This window comes from Diadema antillarum, unplaced genomic scaffold (assembly GCF_040938485.1).
Source record: "Diadema antillarum isolate AM-2024a unplaced genomic scaffold, OU_Dant_1.0 seq00001745_RagTag, whole genome shotgun sequence".
NCBI classification, from domain to species: Eukaryota; Metazoa; Echinodermata; class Echinoidea; order Diadematoida; family Diadematidae; genus Diadema; species Diadema antillarum.
The window spans coordinates 98,509-115,148 of NW_027272428.1; the positions used below are offsets into that span (position 1 = coordinate 98,509).

The 16,640-nt window shown below is 37.2% G+C and overlaps 1 protein-coding gene across 1 annotated transcript; it reads left to right on the forward strand.

The window, feature by feature from the left end:
- Positions 1-1,572: 1,572 nt before the first annotated feature.
- LOC139711988 (tetraspanin-9-like) lies at positions 1,573-10,893 on the forward strand. The gene is made up of 6 exons (XM_071623831.1): positions 1,573-1,635; positions 4,774-4,971; positions 5,983-6,168; positions 7,417-7,539; positions 8,506-8,589; positions 10,757-10,893. Exons 1-6 carry the CDS (start codon positions 1,573-1,575, stop codon positions 10,865-10,867), a joined length of 765 nt encoding a protein of 254 aa, XP_071479932.1. The 3' UTR covers positions 10,868-10,893.
- Positions 10,894-16,640: the final 5,747 nt, after the last annotated feature.

A 16,640-nucleotide genomic window follows, 5' to 3' on the forward strand; every position in this document is an offset into this window, starting at 1 on the left:
ACCAAACTTTCAATTCCTCTTAGAATTATGTGCTCTTTAATGTTTCATATTTAGGGCCTAAGTGGTTTCTAATTATCTTGCAAAAAAGTTAAAACCTGAATCCTCATCTCAACCAAAAACTATCCCTTTAAATGTGTGTGTGCATTTGTATGTGTGTGCAACTAGAAGATCACAAGGTGAGCTGACATGTCACGAAATGCATGAGTTGCATAAAGTTGTAAGTTACAATGTTGTAGGGCTAGAGGTTTAGCAGTGGAACTTGTATCATTGCTAACTTTAATGAAGGGAAACATACATGTTCATATTGTAGATAATTGTAGATATTCACTCTTTTTCACAATGCTTAATGTGGAAATTCCCTAGAAGATGCTTTGTTTATATCTGGAAAAAAAATTACTTCCAGTTCTATTTAGAAGTGATGGTATTATTACACATTTCATAAACAATACAGTTTGTATGTACACTGGGATCTACTTGAAGAAAGGTGTTTCTGGGATGACTGACACTGTTGATTTCAGAAATTAATATATTTTTATAAACTTAAATGAATTAGAATCTGTGGGTTTTGCAGCAGAAAGGGAAATGCAAAAATTCTCTGTTTTTTTCCCCTCATAAATGTTTTGGTATATGTTAGTTTGGTTCAATGAATGTTAACAACACTTTTTTTTTTGTCAGAGTGAAGAGACTACATATACAATGTACATAGCTTGTGAAGTTCAGTGTTTATTTGGAATGCAGAAGAAGATTTATGCCTCTGTAAATCACAGGGGGGGGGGGGGGTGGCAGGGGAGGGAGAAGGGCAGGGGGGTGTACCCTCCTACGTTTGGGTCTGTTAACCCATAGAGGATGAGTCCGGAGTATACTCGGGCAAGGGTCTAGATGGGAAAAGTGTGTAGCAAAATCAGCCCGTCCTCAACAGGTTGAACAAATAAATTGCAAGAAAAATTGAAGAAGAAGTGAGGGGAAAGAAATGGCTTTCAGAAGTTTCGGTCGTTTACATTCTTTCTTTTTGAGTGCGGGGGCAGAGTTACCATTACCATTGACCCTCCCCCCAGCCCCCGTGGACCCTGAATCAATCAATATTATCTTTAACTTTGACTTTTAAACACCAGTTTATGAGTCAACTTCATGTACAACTTTACTCGATAATGCTGATATTACTTGATCACAAAATTCCTCCTGATATATCCTCTTCTCCTCTTTCCAACATGCTGCTGTTTATATTAAAGTGCATAATGATGTAAACTACCTGCCTTGCAGAAAAGAAAAATTATTTTGTTGAAGAGTTTATGGACTAAAGTTAATGCAGTTGAAGTATGATGTAAATAAATAGCCTTTCATTTGTTTGATTTTACAATCTGAACCATACATAGAGTATAAGTCGCTTTGCAATAGTGCAGCATTTGGGGTAATCCCCACTGATGCTATTTTGGGGTACCCTTCTGCATTAGTTCATAGTCGGCTTGAAGTGTACCGGGTAAGTGTAAGTGTAAGTATTTCTTCTAATTTGACCTCTTTCTCAAAATTTGTTTTCCAGCTCTGTAGGACGTCTGACCAAGGAATCCAGCCAACATGTGTTGCTGTACAGTCGAGTGCGTCAAATGCTTCCTCTACTTCCTAGACATTGTGTTTCTGGTAAGTCCCATTCCAGTGTATCGAAAATAGTCAGTATGTGTTTTGTGATTTGCTTTGCTGGGCATTGCAAATGTGCACATACATATAATGCAACCATGCAAGGTTTTCAAGGATATGGAGCCGTATTAAACAGTCCTTCTGCACAGGTGCACATATGATAATTGTTCATTCTACGACAGGTAACAATATAGTCGCATGAGGTGTTTAGCATAGTTGGGTTCCACTTTAATTTTTTTTTTTTTTTTTTGGGGGGGGGGGGGATAGGGGAGTACAGTACATACCTGCGATATGTGCTCGCTTGTTATGACAAGACATTTATTAATATTACAAAATTTCACAAGAGATCTTTTAAAGTACAGTACAATCTTTATTTTAAACAGTAAAGAATGAAGGAATCAGAAAAAAAAATGCAGGATTTTCAAAAGGGATTTACTCAGTAAGTCATAAAAGAGTTGGGAGAGTACATACATACATTATAGGATTTGGTTTGCCCATGATACAGTCTGTAGCTACTGTCTCATGGGAATAGAATGCATCTCTTATCAATGCTACAAAATGTTATCGCACCTTGAGTGTTTATTTGAGGAACTGAGTCTATGTATATTACCAGGTACTGTTGAGTCACTCTGCAGTTATATTAAATTAATCAAAGATTGGTTCACCCTCTCAAACACTTGACTTGAGGGAGAAAGAAAAAGGAGAAAGGGATGGGAACTAGTGATGATGTTAAAGAAGGAGAGAAAATGGCAGAGAAATTTGGAGAGAGAAGATTTTTAGATGACGTGGTTTAAAAGAAAACTACATTTGTATACATAAATTGTTGGAGTTGGTTGATGTGTTTGTTCTTTTCAGACATTGATTTAACCCCATACTGTGAGTCATTCATAACTCAAAGTCCATTTCTTGATAGGTGTTATTGAAATATTGGCTGTAATTCTCTTGCATGCAGCTTTTTACTAGGACTGTAGGAGCAAAGTTCATCACAGACTGGGGGTCATTAGCACCAAGTCTGATCCAAATATACAATTAAGCATATTAGGCAGACATACATGTACGTACTTCTTCGTCTCAAATGATATGAGTACATGTATATGAGTCACCTTAGAAATATTTGAGGTTGGCAGGTGTTTTCATTTGTGAGAAAAAGATACCATTGGTAACAAGAAACACAAGCAGGCGACACAGAGTGCTGTATATAGACATTGTTGCCACTATTTACACAGCTCACTCACAGTGAAATATGTATTGTAGATGAGAAGCACACACTAGGATCTGTGTCAGACACAAACCCACACACACACACACATAGATTTACGCAGGCCACAGTGACAGAATTTGATTGTAAGGGCCTACTGGAATTCAAGACCACAGTATAATAGTGAGAGGTGGCAGACCGTTTCATTCAATTCACAGTGTAAAAAGGAGAACAATACAAGTGGCGGGGGGGGGGGGGGACATAAAAAGAAAGAGAGAGAGAGAAAAAAAAGATATCAGTTCTGTGAAGGTGTGTGTGCATTAAAACCCCAGTGCACACTTTAAAGAAAATACATGAAAAAAGGGGATTTTCATATCTTCTGAACAGATGTTCTAATTTTCCTCAAACTTCACTGATGAGTTCTACTTCAGTATTAGATATTTTGCTTCACTCAATCAACATAATAAATACATTGTATATTACGGCTCATTCTCCTTTCAAAATGTTGCTTTTTTCTGTCTTTCCAAGAAACAATTAAGATATAGCAGAGGACTGAAAATACTTGGGAAAATCTACAATGTGGCAGTAACAAAAGAAAACTTATCAAAGTGGAAAACAATCCTACACAATAGCAAGATTAACTGCAATTAGAAAAAAAAAATCCAAAATGGAATCAAAAACCTGTCCATGGAAACATAAGAGTCCAATGAAAGAATAAATTTCTTATTTCTCTCTCAGTGAGTAGACTTTAAAAACATTTTTTAGAAACATAGGAATTGATGATAATGTCTCTTTTATTCATCAAATATAGGAAAATATTTTTGTTGTTGTTCTCCATCAAATATAGGAATATATTTTTGGAAATAACAGGATAGCCTTTTTCTGAAACCTTTGATAGCATGATTAGTATGTTTAATTTTTGAACGAAAAAGTGATTTTGCCTTAAAAATGTGTGTGTGTATGTGTGTGTGTGTTGTTTTTGTATTTTTTCTTTTTGTTTTATTGTGTATCAGTCTATTTTTCCAGTCAGTAAAGGTTGGGAAACATATCAGATCTGCCAAAATGGTTAGCCCAAAGATTTTTTTTTTTTTGAAAGGTTAGTACTGGAAGGGGAAATCATAATTTTCATATGGAAGAAATCTAGTTGAGCCGAACTCTCTCAGTTTTGACTGTGGGAAGCTCTGGCAAGAAAGGACCCCAGTCAATTCTCAGGAATGTCATGTGGGTGGAGAAATGAGAAGGGTGAAGCACAGGTTTGTGATGGAGGTCAATGGTCATTTCCATGCAAAGATTTTTCTCTTTTTTGTTCTCTTTTCCCCACTAGTGGAAGATGTGCGTACCTCCCACTGCTTTTGTGATTTTTTTTCCATTTGATTTGTGTCCATTCCATATCTATTTTTTCTTTCTGAGGGTACTTTACAAATCATTGTATGTGTGGGAATATTATTTGTTGAATGATATTGAATAGTAAGATTCATGCATATTTTGTGAATAATGTTTTACAGTCTGATGTAGTGTCACGATATCATCCTCTTTGCAAAAACACAAAACATTAACAAACAATACTTACATGTACCTGGCAGCAGATTTGTGAGCTGTTCATTAGTTTAGATTGACAGTTCTATGAGATAAGAATGGTTTTTATGTCAAAAGATTGGTATTATGAGGTTTTTAGGAACAAAATAGATTTAAACTGTGCAGTACCAAAGGGTACATTGTACTTCCACTTTTAGTGATCATACTTTCTTCTAGTCCACATGATTTTAAAGTTAATTATAGTTCTACCGATGCTAAATTCAATCACTGTGATTGCAAGCATGCATGATAGTAATTTACACAGCATCTCAATCTCTCTCTCTCTTTCTCTCTCTGACCCTGTATGTCTGTTGATATTCTATCTGTCTGTCTGTCTGTCTGTCTGTCTCCACAATTCCTATAACTAGCTCTCCGGGGTGGGGCTCTTCATTACCGGTATCCATGTACTGGTGGGGGTGACCTCAGGGGCGTATGCCTCCCTCCTACCTGGAATCTCCTACATGCACGCAGCATACATTCTCATCATCCTGGGTGTCTTCATCATCGTCGTCTCCATCGTCGGCTGCATCGCCGCCATCCGGGAGAGCGTGTGTTGCCTCCTCGTCGTAAGTTCTCTCTGCGCCATTGAACCTGACTTCTACTAGTCAAATTCCACATTACTTAAAGGAATGGTATGTTATTGTAAAAGTGGACTTATTCGCTCGACTAATTTTTCAGCTGGGTAAGAAGAGTTTTACGTGTTTTTGATTCCGCGGAATCAAGACATCGACTACTGGAACATATGGCAAGCAAAAATAATCACATGCTTTTATTTTTGCGCAAGTTTCTGCTTGTGCGAAATGCGTGAAAATTTCCACTTTTACAGTAGTTTTGGTTGAGACCTGGCTTCAGGTTTCTAATTTTTTTTTTTGTGAGATAATGAGCAACCTCTTATGAAATATGAAAGAGCATGTAATTCTAAAAGGAATTCAAAGTTTATTTGATGAAAATTGGTTTTGAAGTGGCTGATATATCCAAAACAAAGTGATCCTAATAAAAGATGGGGCCCACCTTTTGTTAGGATTGCTGTGTTTTACTTTGTCTTTGGATATCTGAGCCATTTCAAAACTGATTTTCATCAAATAAACTTTGGATTCCTCTTAGAATGATATGCTCCTTAACATTTTTTTATAAGTGGTTTCGATTTTCGCAAAAAGTTTAGGACATCCTGCAACCAAGTAGTTATGGTGCAACTCAAACCACATTTCTGTGACATTTTCGATGAGCATAGGTGAAAACAAACTCCTTCAATAGCCCCATGAAACTTGAATACTATGTGTCTTGGCATATTGAAAACTTCCTGTACGGATGCAATTTATAACACACGAACTATTTCTGGGACAGTGACTCTCCTAAACACTTTGGTCTGCTGACTGGTGAGCCAAACTTTAATTTGGACAACTTGTGCATAAGTATGAGTCACTTTATTTCCTTAATTAACATGTATCATGCCTCATTTTGATATTTATGAATTGATAGATTGTTGTTGTTGTTGTTGCTGCATTTCAGCAAGGATCAACTGTCATACCGTAATACATCATGCTGTAAAATGAATATCTTTTTCCTCTGTCCATTAGTTCTACTTCATGGTGGTGATCGTGATCTGTCTGGAGGTCTCCGCCATCATTATCGCCTTCGCCGGTCTCCATCTCCATGACGACATGGCGGACTACGTCCGGGCGAGCATGAAACGAGGTCTCTACCTCTACACGGACCCCGATTACACGGAGATGAAAATGGCCTGGGACAGCCTGCAAGAAGATGTAAAGAACTGCAAACTGTTACTTTTAGTTTCGTTCCTCATTTTCTTATTTTCAACAAATACTGTTCTATTCTGTCGGCTGTATTGAGTTATGTTTATTTTATATCTTAGGATTGTTGTCTTGTATGTGTTTGTTTACAGGGCCCTCTGGAAAACAGTACTTGATTACTGACGGGCCACCCTGTATAAATAAAATGAAATAAATAAATAAGTAAGAACACGGCCCCCTTTCTAAATATCCTTCTACAAAAGGTCCATTCACACACGTTGAAAAAGTGGGAGTGAATCAAGATTCAAACTGCATTTGTTTTTCATTCTGGTTCCTCAAAACAAAGTGGTAGCTTTGTTGCAGAAAATTTACACTGTATTTGTGTCACAATGAATATGCACAGAGTTTGCAAATTTCACCTCCCTGATGATATATTCTGCCATTGTGATTATTATTTTTTTCCATAGTTTTCATATCTTGTTGCCCATAATTTAACAACTACAACCCCCTTTTCCCTAAAAGTCACTACTGCTAAGCTATCACAACACAACCATAATTTGATGTCAAAGATACAACTTACTCTTTTATTTCATTAAAGTTTAATGGAAATTATCAAAGTGTAAAGTTTTGTACTGGATATTTGGAAGATTGTGAAATTATCATATTGTCTCAGACTCTAGTTTGCATACTTGTAAATCCAGAAACTTCTGCATTCATGAAACGTCCCCAAATTTTGCAAGGAGCCAAGATACGCAAAAGTAAAATGCGTGTAAAAATTCTTGTCTACACATTGCATTGAATGCCAGTGGCAATTTTTGAAAGTTTCATGCCGCGAAAAGGCCATCGGCTCTAATTAAAGCAAGTTCCATGCTGTAAATGTTTCTGGTTATACATGATTTTGATTGATAGATGCTGTGAACAATGAAACTTTAAATACCTATTACCTTTTTTTTTTTCTTTGTGTCCTTTTCTGAAGGATTTCTGCCACTCTGTTCAGTTTTACTCCAGTCAGTAAAGTTTACATGATCTCTATAGTTTGGAATTGCATTGCCATGCATAGGAATGTTCATCTTTATGTGTGATCATGCTACATAGATAATGCTATTACAGCAAAATTCTGCATAGTTTTCTGACAAAGTACCATTGATATTTGCGTGCTTTATTTAACAATGTTGATCTCTGGGAATGCGATGGTTGTACAGCTCAATAGCAAGATCAATGACCTTTTACTCTTCTTTTGGGATTAATTTTGTCCTGCAGGCTCAGTGCTGTGGTGTGTCTTCACCCCAGGATTGGGAGATCACAGGGGGATTCCCCCCGGGGACAGTCCCCAATTCCTGCTGCAGTGGTCCAGAGGGAGCCTGTATCACCCATTACGAAGAGGTATGTGTGTGTGTGTGTGTGTGTGTGTGTGTGTGTGTGTGTGCGTGTGTGTGTGGGGGGGGGGTGCTGAAGGGGGCGAGGGGAGAGCCATTGAGGGTCAAACAATCATTTGACCTCCTCTGTATTGCAGAGTGTTAAATGTGTGTGTGTGTGTGTGTGTGTGTGTGTGTGTGTGTGTGTGTGTTTGTATTCAAAAGTGTCTATACAGTCAACCTTGCTTAATTTGACCTTGCATAAGTTGAATAATTGGTGAAATCGAAGGTCTTTTCAAGTCCTCTTCTCTTTGTATTCTATTGATTTTAATCCCACATAGGTCGATTTTTCTCTAAGCTGAAGCTGTTTCTTCAGTCCAAGTAGGTTTGACTTAGGCAAGGTTAACTGTAGTGGGTGGTTTTTTTTTTTTGGGGGGGGGGGTGGAGTTGAGGGGGTGTCAAAAGTAAACACTTTTATCCTTGGTGTGAATTTCTGAGTCCTTACAAGGCACTGTGATCATACAGCAAGCTATGATATCATCAATGTGCTCAGCATATTGTTTTTCTATCCATGGCAGTTGGGAAAAAAGTTCATGTCATTTTATACTTGAAGCCTTTTAGAGTGCCTGACTGTATCATTCTATGGTATAAAAAAACTGAAGAGTTGGCATGGATGACATAAATTTCATGTCAATGGATGCATATTGTAATATTCTGGAATGTGACCTTTCATACACCCCGCATGCAAACTTCTGTATGTCATTTTATGATTGCAATATGATATAATGATTATTTCATTATCCAGTGATATTATTTAATTTTTTGTATGTGACGTTTATTTTACTTTTTTACAGCAAGCTACAGTAGCTGTTGAGTAAAAGCATTTGTCTTTTTGATGAACCTAATACTTCAGCACAATGCAACCATGCATTTTCAGTAGTCCTTTGTTTAACCTTAATGATGATTTTTTGATGACCTTTCTGGTGACCTTTAGGGCTGTGAGGACATCATCATGGCTGAGCTGAGAGACTGGCTGGTCCTGATTGGAGTGGTCTGTCTCATCTTTGTCATCATCCAGGTAATCCTATCACCTTCCATCATCATCATCATCATCATCATCATCATCATCATCATCGTTATTATCCTCCTCCTCTTCTTTCTCCTCCTCCTCCTCCTCCTCCTCATCCTCCTCCTCCTCATCATCATCATCTATCATCATCATCTTCATCATCATCTATCATCATCATCTATCATCATCATCACCATCAACAACATCATCATCATCATCATCGTCATCATCATTTTCATCATCATTGATCATCATCATCATAATCGTCATCACTATCACCATTCCCTGTGCTATTTGATATAATCCAGTTACCATGGCAATAAATATTTCTCTGATACATTCCTGTATAGAGATGATTTCATGCAGTTACCATGGCAGTGAATATTGCCTCGATATGTCCTGTGCAGAGATGATTCCATCCAGTTGCCATGGCAATGGATATTGCCCTCATATGCCCTGTACAAAAAGTCCCTCCGTTGAGAGTGAATAATTGGTGTGATGATGATGTGTTGATGAAAATGATGATGATTCTAGCTCCCAAGCTTTCCTCACTTGTCATCAGTAATTGCCTTTACTTGAAGAGGTCTCAATAGCCCCTTATCAATGCATATGAGTATATGAACATAAGAACGACCCAAGTCCATGGAAGACCATTTCGAGTAAACTAAAAAAAAAACTTCATATCTTTTTTATTTGTCCAATAATATTCTATTTAACTGTGATGGGAAGGCAACATTGTATATACAAATTAGAACATATAATTAACATTTACATTAATTGTGGAGAGGCCATTTTGTGTGGTGGACTTGGGTCGTTCTTTGATTCATATACATGATATTCTGCTATAGAGATGAGAGAAGGATGAGAGAGGGTGCTATTATATGAATGTAAGAATTACCCAAGTCCTTCATTCTTACATTAATATAAGATTTTACTCATTCATTTCAGGCACCTCCGGGGGGTAACGAGGATTTATCATTTATACACAAGATGAGTCCATGCATAAGCTACAATTTCCCACGTCAAACTGAATTTGGCCAAAAATTGGACTTGGGTCGTTCTTATATTCAGGTCTTCATATATTTTGTTCATTACTTTAACAGTTAAGCAGTTTTACAGTTAGTACACAAATGCGTTTCACAATTTTCTCTTGAAACTGCTCATAGAAAATTAATCCAACAGCATTATTGAAATCAGGCAAGTCCTGAAGTTTACTGCTGAAACAGAATGAATATGTACAAAATTTTGTGTGCTTTGGTAATCATTATTGGTATCCTTGTAGTCATCAAGCATGAAGCACCAAGCAGGAATATTCTATTCCTGATTCTTCTTTTTTTAACGGAGGCGACACATTGTGGTCAGTAATGATAGCTGTGCATGGAATACAGTGGTGTTTTACAAAGTGTGCACATTTTCTGATATCTAATGTAGCATTTGAAATTAACATGTAGCCTTTGTGAATGATATGAGGGAATATTGAGTGAATTCTTATTCTTACACGCTGTTTTCTCTCATTATCTTCTCTTTTTCTCTTCCTGTTCATCTGTACATCTCTCCCTTTCTTTTTGTGCATCATTTTCTCTACCTTGCTTCTTTACTATCTCCATCTGTCTGTCTGTGTGTCTTTCTGTTTTCCACTCTGTGTTTCTATCTCTCTTTGTGTCTCTTTCTCTGTCTTTCTCTGTCTGTTTATCTCTCCCTATCTCTCCTTTTCTTTGTCTGTATCTCTCTCTTTATTCCTCTGTCTTTTTCTTTTCTTGTCTGTTGTCACTGTTTGTCTGTCTCCTTGCTTCTTTCTCTCTTTCCTCTTTATTCTATCTTTTCTCTTCTGATCCCAGGTCCTGCTCATTTGGTTCATCTTCATCCTCTTATTATTATTATTATTATTATTATTATTATTATTATTATTATTATCATTATTGTCATTATCATGATTATTATTGTTATTATTATTTCTATTATTATTATTGTCATCATGATTATTAGTGTTATTATTATTGTTATCATTATTATTATCATTATTATTATTATTATTATTATTATTATTATTGTTATTATTATTATTATTATTGTTGTTGTTATTATCATTATTATTATTATTATTATTATTATTATTATTATTATTATTATTATTATTATTATTATTATAATTGTGACCTTTTTTTCTGACCCCCAGGTCCTACTCATCTGGTTTATCCTCATCCTCTTCTTCAAGTTACATCGGGGGAGCAAGAGGTACTGCTGCGGCTGCTGTGGGGTCTACTCCTATGTCAAGGAGATTGACTAGACCAGATGAAGGCTGCGATTGGTGGTTTGCAGGGGATTAGGGATGGGATTGGGGAGGGAGGCTGGGTGGATGGAGGGACGAGGTGTGGGTCTAATGGGGGGGGGGGGGAGGGATGTTATGCCACTGGGTCACTCTGTTACCCCTCCATACTCTTCAAGTGGGGAGGCGGATAGGAGCTATAGGGAATGGGGTCAGGAATTTTTCACTTCTCTTGATGAGGGCACAACTTTTTGGATGAGCCCATGCAAGATACAGGACGCAATGACATTGCCATATGTGTATATCCAACATAAGCACTTGTATGTCTGTATCAGTATGTAATGTCCAATATCCTTTGCAATGTGGTCAATGTAGCTCTGTGCTCTTCTTCATCTAGTTGAATGAGGCAATCTCAAGGAAATGTCAAGGAAATACAGATATAAAGTGATTTGGGATACGTAACAATAAGCAGCAGGGTGTGTTCTGTGACCAGCATGATGGAAGAGATGTGTGGTCTATCTCCATAAAATCTCTCCCTTTTGTTTTGCACTTGTGCCGGTCGTGTTCTGCTCTCCTGTACAAGAAGTTGAGTGTATGTATCTGCCATCAAGCTGAACCTGCAGGTCCTTCTCCATAGTCTGCATCTTAGACCCATATGAGAGTATTGTAAAATCAGAAACATTTGTGGTATGATACTTTCACGAATTGGAGCCAGCAGCCTTTCTCGCGTGAAGCTTTTTTGAATTGCCACCGCCATTGAATGCTTTATGTAGATGAAACCTTTTGTATGCATTTTACTTTTGCCAATCTTGGCTCCTCGCAAAGACTCGTGAAAGTTTAATGCACATGAAAGTTTCTTGTTCTTCATTGTGGTGGTACTTCCTTCTACAGCTGTGAAGAGAAAAGATGGTATGGGCTGAATAAATGCAAATAGAGAGATGGACAGTGATCTTTGGGTCAGGTTTTTGCCCTCAAACAACCCACTCTCTTCATGATTTCCCTGAATGCATCGTGCGGCGATGTCAGGGCGTAGGGGAACAACAGTATGGAAAGGGGGGGGGGGGGGGAGGGGCCAAATAGTATTGGGTGGGGAGGAATGAGTACTAGGAATTTGGTTTATGAACTTGCCCCTCGCATGGATGTGATGAAATGGTGATAGGTTAGGCTAGAGAGATGCTATAGCCTATGAATAACCTTGGAATCACGATGCCCATACCTTTATCCTCGTGAATTTTCAGTGTAGTAGATGGACGGGCATGGGGATAGGGATGGGTTTTGGGGAAGGAGGGTGTGGGAAGTTGTATGTTGAAAGTATGAATTGAAAAACGATTTTTTATAAAAACAGTGTTTTTAGTATGAAAAAAGAAAAGGTGTTTCTGAGCATTTCTAGGTAGAGGAAATGAAAGTTTGGTGCTTTGACTCTTAGCTTGTCTGATTTTAACCTCTCCATGTTCAATATGGGTTTGCTTTCGTACCACTGAATTTTGAATGGGTGGTTGTCCCCGTAAACTCTAAACAAGTTTTGGGTAACATATATAAGAACTGTGGTCATAGACCCTAGCCTCATCTTTTGTGCTATAGTTATAAGAATCTTTTGGCAGTTTAGTTGTCCTAAGTACATGTAGACAAAGCGAAAAATACATGTTTAACCATGATGAGCAGACAATAATGACTGATGACTGTGTGGAATAGGGTAGCTAATTATGTACTTCACTGAACTATTGCATCAAATTATATGCAGGCAAATTTCACTGGAAATGATCCAAATGCACAAAAATAAATTGCATTAATTTTTGCACTTTCACAGTACATGTATGTTTGCCATGGGATAGCATGTGTATGTGTAACCTGAACTGTGTGTCAGCACATACCTGTAGTTATAGTGTTAAACGGGTATTTATGTTGTAAAAATTTGTACTTAGTTGTGACTGATAACTGCTATAACCATAGTTATAAGATATATACTTGTATACCCTCATTGAGTTCTTCCACAGTTTATATATGCCATAAGCAATTAAGCAGAGATAGAAGTTAATCTTAATCGTAATGGTTAGGCAAATTGATTTCTCATGGGTTTTGATGGCAGCATTATGTCATATAGTGCATCCCACAATAATCCTTACAGTGCTTCATGCCCCACTTTGCATGTCTACCAGAGGGCTTCCTTCGCCAATAAGCACCACAGGAGCCTTGCTGTTAACCCGTTTCGTACAGTAACGGGAACCTGGTGGCCAGCATAGTAACTTTATGGGCATTTCAGAATTCTGTGTGGAATGGGTTAACTGGGCACGAGAAGGGATTATCCAATTCTCTAATCCCTTTGGTCTCAACACGGGCTTTCCTTTGAACTATGGCATAGCTCCATTGGAGTGGGCCATCTTAAGTCTAATGGGGATGAATTGAAAGCTGATGGGAAAAACATTGTTTGGCAGTCTATTGTGAAGTGTCATGGAACATAAAGGGTTAATTGTAAGTTGATAAATTTGGTAAGTTTATTAATATCAATATTAGATATAAAAAGTAGAGATTGTTGTCTCGAAAGTGCTTCCACAGCCTCTTCCCAAAATTACATGTGAAGAAATGTATGTCTATAAGATTAGAAAGTAATGTTATTTATACATGTCTTCCATAACAATCTAAACTTTGTTAGGAACTGAACTCTTTCAGTCAAGTTGACATAGTTTTGGTAGTCAATGTCTAGGATTTTTGCAGTTGGTGCTCAACGGGTTAACCACTTTGAGCAATAATTTTAAACAGTGAGAGACAACAGCAGAAAAGACATTCAAATCATATACTTGATAATCGTGGAGGGTATGCAAAAGGACATTAGATTGATCATGATTGAATGGTGATTATATGAGAGCTGTATAAACCACAGTTAGTATACTGGTACAGTGTATTATCATTACTACATGAATGATTTAGACAAGATTGGAACTTGTATGCGAATTAGTAAATCACTGCACTGTGTACTCTACGCAAACTTCACAAAGTTAATTTATATCTATCTATTCCTTGACATATCATACTGTTTTGAAACTATGCTGTTTTTTGTATTCTCACAGAAGAAATTTATTGTTTTGATATATTTGCTTTCCTCATAGGAATAGAACTGTCCCCCACTTCTATTTCTGGGAAACTATTTGATATTTCAAATTATCAATTATTATGTTGTTGGGCTTTATTTTTTTTTTAACCCGAAACCTTGGTTGTAGCAGTACTTCCATAGAGCAATGCATAGAAAGGGGATTTTGCTTCTAGTACTTGTGAAAATAGTGTATTCATATTATTTAAAGTGTAACCTTGCATTTCTTACCTTGTAATATTATGTCTTTCCTCTTTCAATTTTCTAAACCTTGGATTGTATACCTATGCTCAGTGTCTTCCTTGAAAATGTAAACAAAGTGTATTCAAATACAGCTGCTATGTATATATTGTTTGCTTTGTATAAACTAGCACAACTCTGTCTATATTTGTATATTCTATTGTGATTAGAATCAATACTGTGATACGGGGAATGAACAGTGCCTTTTAAGATGTATTCAAACATTTTATTCTATTTTTTGAGAGTTTCTGAGTGACATTTTATATCATGAGATGATTTAAAATACTGTTTTAAAAATGAAGTAGGTAGATTGCAAGCTGATGTTGAATGCAGTTAGAGGTCTTTGTGTATCATAACCGTGCTTTATCACTCTCAGTGTGATAATGTTTCACTGTGAGGTCTGCAAAAAATCTGCTTTCATGGTATTATTGTACCACAATGTGAGAGTAAACTATGCCGCAAGGGTATACAGTGAGAGAACTGTACATGTCGATTCAGTTGGAACCACAGAACTGGAGCAATGGATCAATGATATATATAAACCTTGAACATATGCACAAGATGATTCTGGCCACAAGAGCAGAGATGGTTACACAAGTGGCATCCTAGTGGGACTCACTTGTTCACATTATTGTAGTTTTGCTTTGCATCTATACTGTAAAGGAGAATGTTACTTAACCCCTTTTTTTCAGAGGAACATTGGTTTCCTGTGGTAGTTGTACATAACACTTATCAAGTGCAGCCATGTTCTATGGCATCATCTATATTACCAAAGGAAGGAAGTATAACACTCTTGTGGAGACACTAAGTGGAGAGAAAAGAAGAAGATTTAAAATGTGTCTTTTGTTGGGTACAAGGCAGATTAATACGTTGTACTGATGCCTATAAATGTCATAAACATGATACCAAGATGGATATACTACAGGGGTCCCCAAATAAGTCATGCTTAACCCGTTGAGGACGAGTCCCGAGTATACTCAGGCAGGTGTCCATGGGAAATGCGTGTTGTAGCAAAATCAGTCCGTCCTAAACGGGTTAATAAACCTAGCTATGCTTCACATGCTCTCTGTTGCTGGTACCTTAATGGGTACATAATGTATTGTCACTGCCTTTATTCAAAATGACTTCCACTGTGTACAGACCTCCTTCTGAGGATGTTTAAGGATATTAGTGTTTAATATCTCTTTTGCTGTGTTTGTGATATCTGCATTCTGCTTTTATCTGTCAGAATTTTAAGTGTGGTTGTCGAGTGTCTCCAAGAGATGCTTTTGAACATGTCTTGTCATTTGGCTAGCTAAGTGTCGTTCTCTGTGGAAGTCATGTCTATTCCTTTGTTGCTGTCGTAGGGTTTTACCACAGTGCCTTATGTGTGGCTCCTTTTAAAGGCTGATAATTTATCAATCAACTTTCCATGTTTGTTTTACTATACGCCATGCAAATGCTTTCTGTTTGTACAAGTCTGGTAGAATACAGACACCATTTTTCTTCCAGTTTGACTTACAAGTAGTGATTCTATTAATCTGAACCAGACTATGGTGTTTTCATGGAGAATTTCAATGACTCTGTGTGACAATAACAACATAGGATTTGAGGTACTGCTCTGTCCATAGAATCAAGGTTTTAACTGGATGGCACATGCCATTTATCCCTGATCTGTCCTTGCTGTATTCATGGCTACACTGCTCAAGTGTCAGTACTCTCTGTTGATTGTATGCACCCTGTTATCTTGAAGATTCATTATAAAAGTACACTGTACTAATAATATGTAATAGGTACTCACATCTGTATCATTAAATGGTTTGGATACATAAATTTATGTATTTTGTCATTGTTTTGTCTTTCTTTTAGAGTAATGGACACATGTTAAATACTGGATAATGTTACCTTCCTCTCTCACACACACGGTCTGTACTAAGAAATTCTTGGGATAAATGACAAAACCACTGGATTCAAACAGTATAGTGCAAAGGAATGTCCTTCCATTTATACTTGAGATAACGAAACAGCAACAGTAACAACCAGAAAATGATGTGGGCATGTAATAAAGTCTGTAAGATGCTGGCATTTTAAGTATAAGATTGCAGGCTCTTTTGATAAATCCCAAAAGTTCGAAATTGGAGAGATCCCCAAGTGGTTGGTACTTTAAAGAGAGGGGCTTTGATGGGTAAGCTTTTATGAACACCCACACATGACACGGGTGGAATCGATTCTGCGTCGATACATTGTATTATTAACAAAGTAGTCTATGGAATTCATGAAGAGTCCATACCTTGCATACATCTTTGCAATGATTTTATTATACCATGGACATGTATGAATATCACACATCAACACAATAATGTCTGTTTCGGTGATAATTACTTTCTCAATATGTCACGCAAGTAGTATCAATACATCCATCAACAATGAAATGATATTTGCAGCGCCTGTAGAATATCACAGGCTATATCTTTTCTCTTTAGTCTACCT